The sequence below is a fragment of the Triturus cristatus genome, chromosome 2_2 (assembly GCF_964204655.1).
Source record: "Triturus cristatus chromosome 2_2, aTriCri1.1, whole genome shotgun sequence".
Taxonomy (NCBI): Eukaryota; Metazoa; Chordata; class Amphibia; order Caudata; family Salamandridae; genus Triturus; species Triturus cristatus.
The window spans coordinates 427,039,835-427,055,577 of NC_140582.1; the positions used below are offsets into that span (position 1 = coordinate 427,039,835).

General features: G+C 45.6%; 1 protein-coding gene across 2 annotated transcripts in view; it reads left to right on the plus strand.

Moving 5' to 3' along the window:
- The window catches only part of LOC146862312 (uncharacterized), a 296,683-nt gene that overhangs the window by 130,491 nt on the left and 150,449 nt on the right, over positions 1 to 15,743 (plus strand). For both annotated transcript variants that reach the window (XM_085641506.1, XM_085641507.1), the window contains exon 3: positions 8,843 to 8,931. In XM_085641506.1, coding sequence (XP_085497632.1) covers positions 8,843 to 8,931 — 89 coding nt within the window. The remainder of the gene's footprint in view (positions 1 to 8,842; positions 8,932 to 15,743) is intronic.

Consider the following 15,743-nt stretch of genomic DNA (forward strand, 5'->3'; position numbering starts at 1 on the left):
ATGTCATTACATGCCACTGATGAAAACTGTATGCAGGCAACACAATGCATCCCCTGGAGCAGGGAATTTTAAAGTATCTTAGTTTAATAAGAAACTCAGACCTTAAATTTGCAACAGCAGCACATTTTGTAAAGTTACATGATAAAATGTGAACTATTTCAGATTTCTTGCAAATGGTATTAGAGGAGGTTGAAGTGAAATTCGCTAGAGAAGAAAATAAGCAAAATGAATCCAGAAAATTGCCTAGGGGAATGAATTTAGATTTGGAACTGTTTCTATGAGTAATAATATATATATGATCCTGTAGAAACATCTTGAAACAAACCCTTGCCCTCTAGGGGGCGCTCCAACTCTACATATGTGAATTTGGTGACCTAGCCACCTACGACAAGATATGTTGAATTAAACCTTGTGTTTTTTTGTACATCCTAAGCCTCGCCTGTCGCCTTGCACCGTATACGTTTTGCATCACTGCAGAATATTTTATTCCAAGTTAGTTGTTGAAATGTGTCTTTGTGCCAAAGGTGAGGTAATTTCTTATGAATAATAAATAAAAGTAGATATAGGAGGAATGGTGTAATAATTACACAGTAATAATGGTGCTTCTAAATACATTTTGGCAACATCATAATGATAGGAATTGTTTGAAGTAATTCCACTTAACAGTCTTCACTTTTAATACAAGGTTAACGAGGAAGGCACTGCACATAGAATAATTGTTGTCCATCTGTGACATATATCTTTGGTTACACAATGTGAGTCTGTCTAATCAAATTACGCTTTTGAGTTATTTTACTACTTTTAGCTTTTCACAAAATCTGAGTATAAGTTAGTAGTAAAAAAAAACATAATAGTAAGTCCTCCACCACACATGGGCTACCACTGGGACTGCAATTCCCACCCATAGAAAATAATTGAGGTATGGAATAAAAAAGAAAATAATAATAAAACATTGGTAAATATTGTAATAGTAAATTCTTTCAAGCATCTAAAAATGTGAATGAACATAATTTAGTGTTAAAAAATATAAAAATAACAATTTATAGTTTAATTATAACATATTTTAATACCCTATTTTGAAATAAATAAATAAAGTGACAATTATTTTTATATTGAAATGCATAATAATTTTTTTTTTTAGGTGCAAATATATATTTTTATTTTTATTTCAGAAAAATGCATTTTACTTTATTAAATTTTTGTAGTTCCATTTTGGTGTGGTTAATTCACTAGTGTTCCAGGAAAAATCATATGTAATTGGTTGGATATTTAAAGTCAACCCACAGATGTCCTCACAGCAGGCATGCACAGCGGGCATATCAGACATGCCAAAAATAAGTCTGTGACCATCCGCGACCGTACTGCACACGCCCAAAACCCAGTTTTGCTGCCGGTTTACCAATTGACCTGTTAGTCAAATGCCTGTCTACATTGCAATATAGTCATAACTGCTAAATTTGTTTTCTCTCTTTCAATGTCTCAGTTTTAGAACCACGAGAACCTGAACGCTTGCTATCTTTAAAGGACTAACACCATGTCCTTTATTCCTTCTCTTTCGTTGTTTTCTCATGATTGTCTTTTATATGGCCTTCTTATTAATGTCGATTCAGTCCACGGTTGAAAATTGCTGATATTAAGAATTTGGTGATGGACTACAATGTTGATATTATTTCTCTTAGGATATGTGGTTCTCTGATGACACGCCTGATATTTTTTATATAGCAGTATTCCTCATTATTACAACGCACAAGACAGAGTCCTGATGGGGCAATCGACCTACTGGCTTCCGTCCTTTCCCAGGTCTCAGCTAATGTTTCTCATATGGTGGATCTGGGAGATTTCAGTACCAATTTTGAACATTTATATTTGCCCCTAACAGTCACATTTTGTGATCTTTTCTCCTTATTTGATGTACCTCTGATTATCCCTTAGAGCATCTTCCTTTCCACTCACAAGCTTCTTGCGACTTTGGATATTATTTGCACCAATACTCCACTCTGTCAACCCCCTCCTGATTGGCCATTGAGCTCTCCCTTTGTCTTGCTCTTCTGAGAAAAGTGCATAGGGCAATTTCTGCCTTGTGCCTTGTTTTGAATGCTGTAACTGAATGAATGGGATGGCTGAGGTCCTGACACAACACCTGCCTGCAGAGTCTGCTTCTGAGGATTCTGAAAATGTACTTGATAGTTGCTGCTTTCAATTGGACGCCATGCTCGATTTTATTTCCCAAAAAATAGGATCAAGGGCAAATAGGCCCATCCTTCCTGTTTGGGTGTTTTTTCTGAGGACCGCATGCTCCTCACACTGTTTTCAGCATCATTGGCGACGTGGGTATGACCCAGCCCTAAAAACTGAATGGTCAAAACTGAATCACGTTTACCAATTGTTGGACTTGGCCCTTTTTGCAGGGTCATCCCTGAACTTTTTTCCTTCCTCCTGTATTGTTTCTGACCTGTTTTTGTTGGTTTTAGGAGTCTGGGCACTTTACTACTGCTGATCAGTGCTAAAGTGCATATGCTCTCTGTATAAAGTGTTATGGTAATTGGTTGTCCATAATTGGTATGTTTGTCTTACTAGTAAAGTCCCTAGCAAAGTGCACTATGTGTGCCAGGGCTGGTAATGCGAATGCTACTAGTGGGTCTGCAGCACTAATTGTGCCACGCACATAAGTAGCCCTGAAGAGAGATCTCAGGCCTGCCACTGCAGTGCCTGCGCGCAGTTTGTTAACTGCCTTGTTGTCCTGAAAAGTGCACCCACTTGCCAGGCCTTACCCTTCCCTTTTTATGCACATCAGACACCCCTATAGCAGGCCCAAGGTACCCCCCTGGGCAGGGTGCAGTGTATGTGAAAGGTAGTACATGTACTGAGGTGTGTACCATGCCCTGACAGTGAAATACTGCCAAATTCGTTTTTCACTGTTGCAAGGCCATCTTGCCATAGGACAGAATGGGGAATGCTGTGTCACATGTTTCCAGCATATCTTCCCATAGGCATATGATGGAGAGATGAAGTTTAGTGTGCCTGAGTTCAGAATTTAATAACACATCTTTCTATGAAGATGATTTTTAAATTGTGTGTTTAGAAACCACACTTTTAGAAGTGGTTGGTTTCTTGTCCTAAGCATCCTGAGTGCCTCTGCCTGGTTGTGTATTGACTGTCTGGATCTGGATGTGACAGGGTCTGGGGAGTGTCCTGACACCAGGGAGGAGTAGGTGAGACAGCCCAGGCTTGCCTGCATTTGGTGTGGTGGGGGAGTGTCCCCCTTTGATGTGAAGAGGGCTGTGCTGCTGCCACACAAGAATGGCTCCACCTTCTGGGGAGCATCTGAGGCCCTGACTATCAAAGAAAGAAGGTGTGCCCTGGCAGGAAGACACCCAGCTCTGGTTTGGACCGGGGTCAGAGCCCCCTGAACATAAAGACTTCAAAGGCATTTAGGGGTATAAATGTAAGAGCTGAAACCCCTGAACTCAAGACTGAAATCCTGACTGAAAAAGGATTGAAACTACTTTGTGATCAAGAGGAACCCCTGCCAAAGGAGAACAGCTGAAGAGACTGAAGAGAAGGACTTTCCTTGCTGTGTGTTCTGGGGCTGGCCTGCAGTTTGCTGATTTGACTAAGGAGATGACAAGGGACGTTGCTATGTGCTGTGTGCCCTGCTTGAAAGGACTTTGCTGTGTGCTGTGTCCTGAAGTAACTTGTCTCCAAGGGCCCGAGGAGAGCTGGTCCCCTGTTGTGGAAACTAAGGAACATCAAAGTTTCCAACCATGTCTCAGCAACGCTTGGTGCGTGTGGTTTTGCATGCTTGAGACTGCTGTGTGGTCCGTGGTGCTGTTTACTAGGTGCCTCGTGACCACATTTCCCCCGCAGCGTGACACATTGCTGCATTGCTGTTTGTGGCCCGAGCCATCATCGTAACTGAGGCTGTGAGTGAGGATCGCCGCTGCCGGCCCGAGCCGCAAAGTGCTAAAGGATTCCTGGAAGCTAAGTAAGCTGCAAGGTGAAAGGGATCGTGATTGTTGTTCGCCAAGAGGAATCGCCCAAGATCGTCAACGAAGGAGAAGGCAGCGCCGTAACCCGTCCAGCTACAGCGTCGCCAGCAACGGAGCTGCAACGTCATCGGGGCCACCCAGCAGGACTTCCGACGAGCGGAGAGAGAGGGTGAGGCAGCGCACCCCCCAGGTAAGGCTTGGACTCCGGTCGGGAGCCGCAAGCATGTGTGGCCTGAGGAGGTGTCCAGAAGGAGTACAGGAGTGCTCCGATCTCTCTCCCCCTGCATCACGTTAGACGTGCTAAGTCCCCGAGCGGCCCGTACCTGCCCAGCAGTACTGGGGCCGCCCCTTTAGGCTTATGACCGTTGTCTCTGTTGTCGGGGCCTAGTTGTGCCCGAGCTGACCGCGCAGATTGACGAACCACATTATTTCTTGCATTAAGAACTGCCTGATTCAGGTATTACGAACTGCATTATTCTTGCATTACGAAATGCCTGATTCTTGCATTACGAACCGCATCATTCTTGCATTACGAACTGCCTGATTCTTGTATTATGAACCGCATTATTCTTGCATTACGAACTGCATTATTCTTGCATTACGAACTGCATTATTCCTGCATTACGAACTGCATTAGTACTTGCATTAGGGACTGTCTTATTACTACATTACGAACTGCATTGCATTGCATTAGGACTGTATTAGATCATCATGAACTGCTCATTAATACCGCAAGAATCTACAAGTGATTGTTGGCCTAATAACCGCCAAAGTGAAATAATACAAATACACATATGTTGGATTTGTATCGTTTGGTCTCATTGTATTCCGTTTTATAAAGATACCGCTATTTTTATAAAACCAGTGTGGTGTCCATTTGTGGTTTTATCACTGTGTTACTGAGAGTGTGGTTGCAAATACTTTACACATTGCCTTGGAGATAAGCCTGGCTGCTCGTGGCAAGCTACCGGGGGGTGAGCAGGGGTTATCTAAGAGTGTGTCCCTCCTTTTCCTGACTAGAAGCAAGGGTTCCTATTTGGACTAAGGTACCTACCTCAGCCAACTAGGGACCCCCAGTTCTAACACCAATAAAATAGATAAGCTGGTGCTTTTTTCCCATAAAATCTATAACTCCCCAAATATGTCTAAAACCCTCTTTTCTATTGTTAGAGACATTAGGAACAACCCCTCCCCAGTAGGCCGAGTGAACTGTTCTGCGAGTATACACTTACCATTGCTGGGTGGGTTTAGTCAGTTTTATACTTTAACATTTTAACACCAGTAACATATCAGACCAAACCTCAGCCGCGGTCCGTGCAGGTTCGAAGGATGATGTAGAGGGAAAATTAATTATTTCTTTAATTTCCCCTCAGCATCGTCCCTCGAAATCCCCCCCAACGCGGCCCCACCACTGTTACCTGCAAGGACCGCGTGTTCGTGCACACACATTTCCAACATACAAGGCGAGGTAAATCCACCTTCTCTCTTTCTTGCTACTCCTGGACAACAATCCATAAAATGGAAAATGTGGCTTAGGAGCACATGAATGAACGCATTTACTGGTCGCAAGCCCTGCAGTTCAGAAAATCACAGGGGTTGCGACCAGTAAATGTGTTTTTTGAAGGTACTAAACCCATTTAGTGATTTGGTAACAGGTTACTGAATCACTCATTAGGTTTAGGAAACCATACCGATTCCTTATGGTATGTAGTAATGTTTTGTAACATTTATATTTTACCCATTACTGATTCTGGGCAAATCACTTAATCTCCCTGTGCATAACAAAATGAATGTGTCCATCTGTAATGCAACTAGTGCTCATGTAAATCCCGCTTATACCTTCAGGCCGAGTTTGCGCAACATAAAAGGGAAAAAAAGGATAGTTTTATCCCATTTGCAAATGGAATGCGGTCCCCAAGGGACCAGTTCTCTTTTGTGAATGATTACAACAAATGTTTAGGGGTAGGTTTTTTTTTTAAACACAGTCTATTTTGTTTAAGTAAAAAAAATAGCTGCATTTAAAAATCACAGACATGGTGGTGTGCTGACCTACGCAGGCCACGATTCCTGTGATGGCAATAAATTGTAGCGGGTGACAATTAGCAACCTACCTTATATGCTTGAGGTAGGTCAGATTCTGACCCACTAGAATTCGGATTTTTAAGAACTGACCTATTTGTACATAGATTGGTTCTTAAAAATCGTCCCTGGACACAAAAATACTGGTTGCAAATGGCTACCAGTATTTTGCGGCCCGTAAATAGTGCATAATGCCCCTAGCGCTTTCAACACCAACCCTGGAGACACCAATGGTCCTTGCTGGAAGCCTAAATGAAAAAAAAAAACATCTTGTTATTCATCACCTAGGATTTGAAAACAAGACAGTTTTTTGGCATATACCCACTTTTGGCAGGGGCTGTGGCGAGAAGCTGGGTGAATTTCAAGAGGTCATGAAATGAAGCAATTCGTTAAAATCCCTATTACAGGTATAATAAGTGGGGGGGCTAGAGTAGTGTCGGCACACACCTATATATTTAAATAGTGCAGCAGTCCAATGAGACGCTGTTCTTTGAGGTCCTCAGCATGAAGATAAAGCAGCCCCTCGCCATGCTCACCAAGCCGAAACCAATGCCCTGAGACATCAATAAGTTACCTGCTGCACAGCAATCCACCCCAAAAAGGACTTGCAGTCGTCTTTTGGTTCTGTGCCTCTGTTTATTTCATGCTATCAGAACCTACAATTCCAGCCAGCTGGGGGCTCAATAAGAAGGTTACAGAAAACATTAAACTTAACCAAAATACAGCCAAACATAGAACAATGTCAACAAGTAGTGGTGGCCGTCCACTAACAGCGATTCTTAATGTTGATTCTCATTTACAATGGTATTTAATGCAACAATGGTGCCAAACACTGCAAACCTTGCAAACCTCCTTTAATCCACACAGAAGAACAGACAAAACACTGGCCATGTTGGCCATTGACTACCTAGGATCTTTTAACACGTTGCCCAGATTTCTCTACCACAAGATAGTATGGTGGATGGTTTCACCAAGTGAGTGCGTTGAAATGCTCAAACTTGATACTCAGGATTTTATTGACATACTAATCGATGTCTTCTACATAGAAGGCTTCCCATCAGAATCCATGATTTCCATGATCTAATACTTCTGAGAAGGTGTGCCAGTCTTTAAGTCAGCATGGAATAAGAGCTTCGCTCGACTATCCTCAATGTAATACTTTGGTGGAGCATGTCAATCGAGTGGTTGCAGGCTGTAATCTGTAGACCTGTAGAAGACCAGTGGTTCCTCTATATCATTTATCCAGTGGTCTTACTGTTGTACCTCTCATTCCACCATTGCGTTCTCACCTTTCTTTTTCCTCAGAGGTCATGCTCCCAGCACATATATGTATCCCTCACGGATGAATAATTAGGCATACAGGAACATTGAATTCACCAGGGTCAATCTGAAGGTCTCAGAAAACATTACACTTGGCACTTCAGGAAACAGATACCATGCCAACAAGCTCACATAACCCCAGGCAGTGGCGTAGCAAGGCCAGGTGGTACCCGGTGCGGAACATTTCTTGTCACCCCCGGCTTGACAAAATGGCAAAAATTTGTATTTAAAACACATATTTTTGCCATTTTGTCACCCCCCTCAGTGATGACACCCAGGGCGGCCAGCACCCACCGCACCCCCCTTCCTACGGCACTGACCCCGGGAGTTTTAGGTGATTGCTGAAGTGAAAGTGAAATACACCAAGCCATGTGCCTAAGGGTCAGTCCACGTTTCTGCCGCCTTGTGTGGATCAGGGAAGTTGGGGACAGTGCAGTAAAAGTTGGTGGAAAATTATGGAATGTAATTAAAGTCGAGCTGTGCCATTCTGAAACGAATGCCAATGACACACCAGTTTCTTATCCAGCATCCAAGATGTAGCCCAGCATATGTCTGCGGCTCCATCGGTCATTGACAATAGACAAAACAAGAAGTAGCAGGGTTTTAAAACCACCAGTCTGGACTCAAGACTTTATAACGTGAAGATTCTTATGAATGTTATTGTTCATGTGCGATAAATCTATTTCGCTATTTTCTTGCACACACTCAAATGCTTACGTAGCATATTTTCATTTATGTTTTTAATAGTCTCTCTCTCCCTCACGTCTCCATTAATTATCCATAAATTGTCTCTTGTGTTAGTAAAATGGAGTGATAATATGTTACAGCTTGTGCTAGTGTGAGAGATAGGGGGAGAATGTTCTTGTAATTTCTCTCCTCCTTTCCGCTCACAGACATACAGTGCGTATGCAACTCTTTCGTTGTGATTATTGCTCTTTATCTGTTCATAAAATGCTATCACTGCCCCCCCCCCCCCCCCCCCGGAAGTCCAGGACCACATGGTACATGGGTAAAGATTCGGATTTCGGAGGACAAAATGCAGGGATCTTGTCCTTTAAATCCTTACATAATTTGCTCGACAGAAGAGATCAGCTGAACTTGTGTCTGTCCCAGGGCCTGCCGTGGAAAGAGGCCAGAGTCCCAAATATAATGAGCAGTTTGTGAACCCTGGCACTCAAAGGAACAAAGTGCAGCTCCTGGGGCCCTAGGTCGCTGGGGTTCGATCAGCAGTAACACCTTAATGTAAATAAAATGGCGTCTAAACATTTACAATTGACTATTCGCTAATGCAGCTCTGGTAAAGATGCTATGTAACTAGACCATTGTTTATATGTTACCAAACGTGACCCATTGCAGCTGTAGTGAATGACTTCACATCTAGCCAACACTTTAAACCTGAATGTAAAAAAGCCGGGCTAATGCTCTTGCCATCATGTCTGGTTTTCTTTCTATAGGAGCGCCTCAAGGCAGCGTTTTCAACGGATCAGCCAATGGAAGCAGCGAGGAGCTTCTGCAATATGGAATGAATAGCGCGGCCTTCTTGGTAAGGAACTATGGGCTGCAAACGTTGGGTCAGATTTACAAGCCCCTTGCGCCACTTTTGCTCATTTTTAACATGGGAAAAGTGGCGTACGGTTGGCGCAAGGGGCTTGTGAATCTGCCCCATTGTTTTGCAAGGTGGTGGGACTACAGTTTAATGATGTGTTTATGTAGCTGTTTTATGTAGCTGTTCTGAACTGGAACACACTGCCTCTTAAACTAAACCACATGAGTGAATAAATGATTTCAGTGGGCTGGTTGTGTGGCAGATTTGAACCTTATATAATCAAATATCTAGACAAAAGGAGAAAAAACAGAATTGACGTGGTTGTTTAAAACATACCCAGTACAAAAATACAAAAACACATTTATGCCTAAAAAATAATACAAGTTGATCAAACTACCCAACACAGCAGAAATCTAGAACACATCACCCTTACAGTGCTTCGCCAATCTCTAAATAATCCACCCCTCTAGAGGCTCACTTGGCATTAAGTAGCCTCTGTTTCCAGGTTCTGTTATGAAACTTAAATATACCAAGCTCGAGACATACTGTCCTCATAGGAGAGCTGTGGCTTCCTGGGCATTCCTCATCCACCTAGACATCGACCGTGCCATTAACCACTCCTTTCTCAAACAGGCAACACACGGGCAGAACAGACAAATGCACCATTAATTAGAAGTGCACCCTCAGCACAAATGCAATAACATTCTTCCGGAGGTGGGGGGTACTTGACCCACAATCCTAACTTTACCAATAGCAGTTGTTGATCCGCACCGAAGCTGGTGTAGATATGGCATGAGGGGAGGGGTTGGGGGCATATCAGCAACAACCGGCGATAATTATCGCTCAGCGCTCTTAGCGTGAGGATAATTATCGCCGGGAAACGTGGATTTTTATCACTGAGATAGCATGCTATTAGCAACGCTTATCTCCTCAGCGATAAAAATCCTCACGCTAACTGCCTAACGTGAGATTATCGCTGGAAACCCAGCGATAATCTCACGTAGTGTGGCGTTAGCTTGCTGATAGGGACTCACAAACTTAGCCATGATATCCACCTTCCATAGGATATCATGGCTAAGTCAGTCCTGAAGCAGGCATAAGGAAAGTAGCGATAACAGGGGTTATCGCTACTTTTCCTGACGCTATGCTTCATAGCATTAGGCTTGCTGATAGGAGAAATGTCGCTTAGCGACATTTCTCCTGTCATGTTAGGTTAGGAACGCCCACTTTGCATCTCATTAGAGATGCAAAGCTGGGCGTTAGGAATCCCGACGCTAAAGCAAGGTTTCACGCGTTAGCGTGGCCTTGCTAATTTGGCAATAAAATTTTCGCCGATAATTTTTTATCGCCAGCTTGTAAATATGCCCCTTGGTTTCCTGAAGTAAATTTTTAAATGTCCAGGGCTACTAATAGTCGAAGTAGCTCAATCCTTGAGTACTCAAAGCCACCGTTTATAAGATGCCCTTTCTATAATAATTATTGGAGTATTTCACCCAGTGGGTAAATTGTAAAATATAAGTGCCAGGGCTCTCGTCAGCAGGCAGCTTGCACCAGCCCATTTCTCCTGGTAGCGTAACCAACTACTATCCATGAAAGTGGAGAGAGGATGTGGCGTAATGGCCTGAGCTGCCGACCTTGGAGCTGGAGAACTAGCTTTGAGTCTCGGCTTTGGCTCAACGTTCTGTGATTCTGGGCAAATCATTTAATCTCCCTGTGCCTACCATAAATGTCCTTAACTAGTGCTCATGAATAGCACCAGTGTTGAGCACCGGAGACCAAATTAAGTACTAATTCCACCGTAACTTCTATCAGTTCAGTCCTCCTGATGGAGCCAGGACCCTCCTAGGATACAACTTAATAAAGGGTAGCCATTGTTAATAATGTAGGAAAACAAGCTGTGGTGAGGGAGCTACCCCAGTCTGTGGTTGAGTTCCCTCACAGCCAAAACAATCTAACTCTTCTGAGACAAACAAGTGTATGTGAGGAATTTCGAAAAAAAAAACAATCTGAACCCTTACATTTAATGGATGATTAGAAATAACATATCGGTTTCACCACTTACTCGTGTAGGAACAGTCATTCGATTATATTTTTTTCAGTTTGATTTTCTTGTCAGTTCTAGCTGTCAGATGATCCTTTCAAAAATGGCTGCATGACAAACGTGAACTGCAGATTAATAAGTATATCTGTGAGAAGTTGGCCTGGTATATGCTGTTCACTAGTTAAAGTGACCACCTTGTACCATGCCAAGCAACCCTTATGGTGTGGTTGTAAGTCAACCTTTTCGGACTAGCTGCCCTAGTGGTAGCGTAGGCTAAGCAGTCTTTGAGGCTAAACTCGTTAAAGCGTGTTAAGCAAGCTGTTTTACCATCTGTAACCCCCCTTTATACCAATGAAAGGACACCACACAGATATATAGTCAAAATATATATGTATTTATTACTCAAAGTATCCCCTAGACTCTTTATGAGCACAGGAGCACAAATCGTTAAACAAGACAATGTTATAATATACAGAAGTTGCACTTTATATGGATAGGCCCTGGTGGCCGATCAAACCATATACTCAAATAGTGGTATAAGTACCATGAACAGGAAAGGGAAAAGGCCTAGGGCCTCTAGAATCGCTGGGCCTACAAGGAGCTAACTTCAGTTAGTGACCAGGAGGTCCACGGGTCGCGTGTGCAGTGAGGAAAGTTACACGCGTGCTCCCATAGGTTTTCAAGGGGTGCGTAAAAGTATAAAAGTTACTGCTAGAAGGGTCTTCTGGATGGACTACGAATTTAAGATTCAAAACACAGACACTAGAGATGTTTCTCTACACTTGGGCACCGGAGTGCCAGCTTTACCTCACCCACAGGAAGCGGGTGCATAGGTCTCGAAGTGCGTCGGGTTTCTTCTATCGATTCAATGGAGCCTGAGGACAAAGATGCTGCAGGCGGTCGGTCCAGAAGAGATGCGGTGGATCCAAGAGTGGATCGGAGTTGTAGAAGACCTGAAAGCAGAGGGGACAGTGTTCACAGTCACTAGGCAGTGACCGGCGTGGCACCAGGTTGGTACCAGGCGATGTCGGGTGCAAACAGGTGATGAGGAGTAGCTTGTCTCCGCAGCCACGTGGTCCCTGAAGGTTGACGACGTCCAGGAGTCGGTCCACGAGCTGTCACACGCAGGCTCTCGCTGTCGGCGGTGTCGGCGACTCAAAAGAAGCAAACAAGCCTTGGCAAAGGCAGGAGTCGTGGAAAGTAAAGAAAGCTGATTGTTCTGACCAGCAAGATCAGAGGGGCTTCTCCTTTGGAGAGCAGCTGGGGCCAGTCTGGAGCAACCAGACCAGCATTGTTGATTTCAAGTTAGGTCGCCAAAATGGCCACTAGCCAACGGGCCAGGGACCGGGCAGGTGCGTCGAGATGCAAAGTGCAGAGGGGCCCCACGCAGATCGTGGAGATGCTGGAGGGCTCACCTTTGGTGCAGATGCTGCTCGGGTGTTGGGCTTCTCAGGACCCAAAGCACAACTTGGAGGGAGCCTCTGTTGTTGCGCTTGCAGCTTGTCGTCGGTCTTTCAAGATGGCTGGCTCCACGTGTCTCGGTGCCTCCACGGGTTCCTTCTTTTCAGGGACTGTGGATCGGGCGGTGAGAGGTCTGGAGGTCCAGGTATTGTCGGGCTCTGGACTCGGGCTCCGGCAGGAGGTGGCGGCAAAGCAGACGTCGAGTAGCTGGTTGGTGCTTGCGTTAGCAAGATGGTCACTCCCTGACCATAGGGGAGATTTCCTTCTGTCCTCTGTGCAGCAGAGCGTCGAAGTTCCCGTCTTCTTCTTGTAGTTAAGTTGATTCCAGGATGTCTGAAGTCTTAGGACACAGCTCCTACCTTTAAGCGGATTCTAGGGGCCGGACTACCTGCTAGGTCCCTCCCTAAGGGTGGGACCAGGAAGGGGGGTGGTTACACCCCAATCCTTTGTCCAGCTCGCCCCAGGTCCGGGGCTGATGTGCCCCAGGACCGGTTTGAACTGGCATATGCACCGAGGCTCCTTGTGAGCCTCAGGCATGTCTGATTCCATTCAAGCCCTACCTGACCAATACACAAAATCCTGTCTGGGGTGGTGCTCGCACCTCCCCTGGCAGGAAACCCTTTGTCCACGTCTCCCAAGCTGGAAGGACTCCCAGCAGCAGGAGGGCAGACTTGTGTCTGTGGTGGCAGCATCCATTTTGTGGAGCTGAGGCTATGTCTGATTTTACCCGGGTTTCAGGTACTGTACATGTCGTGTCCCTCTAGAAGGGTGGAATGCTAACCCCGTCGCCAGAATTGGCGAGGGGTTAGTATTCCAATTCGTATGACACCTTACTCGACATGTTTTGATAAAGCCAAACCAAAGATAGCATTTAACCGCAAGGTTCATAATGCACTTAAGAGTATATGGTATGACGATATCTGGAAACGGTAGAAGGAAGTTGTTCCGACCACTGCAGACAGGCTCAGCTCATGCCAGAGCACCATCTCACATGGAACCAAGCACTCTGCCTTCAGGATTGTCAAGGCCTGCCATAAGAGTGACTTATAGGTTAACATGTGTCCCATTTAAGGTTAGGTATAGGTATACTACACCTAAGTAAGAGGTGGTTACACCAACTTACCCCAGCTGAGTGATCAGCCAGTTGTGTCAAATTGCTAGGCCAGGCCAGGGGTGGCATAATACATGCTTCAGCCCCTGGTAGGCCTTAGATACACCAATGCCCTGGGTACCTAGTGTACACTGGTACAGGGGCTCACAGGGTGATCCAATTCCAATTGGTTATGTACCTAGGGTACATGGAGTCCATTTTAAAGAGAGAGCAGCTAGGCTGAGATCCTGAATGGCAGGATCTCAGGCCAACTAAGTCGAAAAACCAGCTAGACACTAGGCAAAAAATTGGGGGTAACCATAGTCAGATATCCACCTTCCTACACAACCCCCCCCCACCCCAAACGAAGGGAGATAAGGCTGCCCTTGACCAGGTAAGCCTATATTGCCTAAGTGGCCATATAAGGAAGAACCAGCACTGGCATGGTTACCCCCTATCTCATGGTCCACTAAGCAATCCCTCACCCTAAAGGTATCAGAGGGTCTCCACCATAGGGAATCTCTACCTTTGGTGTGTCTTGGCAAAGTAAAAGGCTGGTGTTGAGATGGAGTACTGAAGTGAGTGTCCTCAAAGTGAGGCCTCAGCTTCCTCCAATCATCCTCCACCCTGGATGCCTTTCTTTCTTTCACTGAGTTGCACTGTGCTCTCAGGGTCAGCCTCTGGTTACCTAAAGCTGGAGGCTGGGTCCCTTTTGTGGGCTTACTGGAGGGACAGGTCAGGTTTGGGGCCCTAAGGTCCCATGTTTGCCTGTGCCCAACAGAATCCCTCTGGGGGAGGTCCCTAACTACCTGTAAAGGAGATCCCTCAGGAATGTTTTTACCCATCACCTGGCTAGGGCTACTAGTCAGGCAATCCTCATTCTTTTGATGGGGGGGTTCTTGTGGACAGGGGCCCTCTGGGGGTCCACTGGCCTCCCTGACCTCTGCAGCCCTGGGCTGACTGAGGCAGGGTAGAGAGAGGCAGGCTACCTGCACCAGACTGGGTCCCACCTTGGAAGGGGCCACTGACATCAGAAGCTCTGCCAGGCCAGGCCTGGCTACCTCTGGGGCAGTTCCTTCACCAGGGGTGAGGTCAGATCCCTGAGGAGGCTGACCTTTTCCTAATGTCTGGGGAGAGGGAGACTTTTCTTCCTCCCCACTACTCTCTGTTTGTGTGGAGTGATCCATAGTTTCAGGCTTCACTACACCTATGTCAGTCTGAGTATAGGCTGAGACCATTACAGCCTTGCCAACCTTTTCAGGGGGGCACTCAGTTTGTGTTTGAGCTGTGACTGTCACAGCTCTGCCAGTCTCTACAGGGAAGTCTGTCTGTGCCTGGGCTGTGGCTACCACTGCCCTTCCAACCTTTCCAGGGAGGAAATCTATTTGGACAGGGGTTGTGAATGGCACAACCCCACTACCCTTTTGTGAAAGGCCTACCATTTTAGAATGGGTGTCTTGTTCAACTCCAGCCCAAGCTGAGAGTTCTAAGTCATTCCCCAGTAAGCAGTCTACAGGCAAGGATGGGGACACTGCCAGCCTTTTAGGGCCAGTGACACCTCCCCAGCTGAGACATACCTCTGCCATGGGATGACTGTTTTGTTTGCCATCAATGTTTGTTACCTGGTAGGAGAAACCAGGCAAAAGCTGCTCGGAGGGAACTAGCCAATGGGCCACCATAGTGATGCTAGCTCCAGTGTCTCTGTAGGCCTCAGCTTTTGTACCATTGATGTAGGGCTCCTGTCTGTACCTACCCAAAGTGTTGGGACAGGCAGTGAAGTTGGCAAACCCCATGCCACCATCACAGACAAGAGTAGTTGCTGTAGGGGAATTGGCTAAGCCAGGGTCCCCCTGCGTTCCCCAAGTAAACCCACCCAATTTTCTGGGGGCACTCCCACCACCTGGGGGATTACTGCTGACAGTAATAGGTGGTGTGACAGGAGTAATTGGAGAAACAGTTTTGTTTTTAGCCTTTGGGCAACTGCTGTCAGTTTTCCAATGCCCAGGAATTTTACATTCATGGCAGTAAGGCTTTTTAGCTGTGGTAGAGGAGGGAGCTTGGGACCCACCACCCTGTGTGGAGTTTTGGGGCCCTGAGGAAGATTTCTCTTTTGCTTTATCCCCACCCTTCTCTTGAGGCTTGGTGGTATCTTTCTTTTGGTCACCACCCTGGTTTTTAGGCCTAATCCTGGTCCTGACCCATTTATCTGCCCTCTTT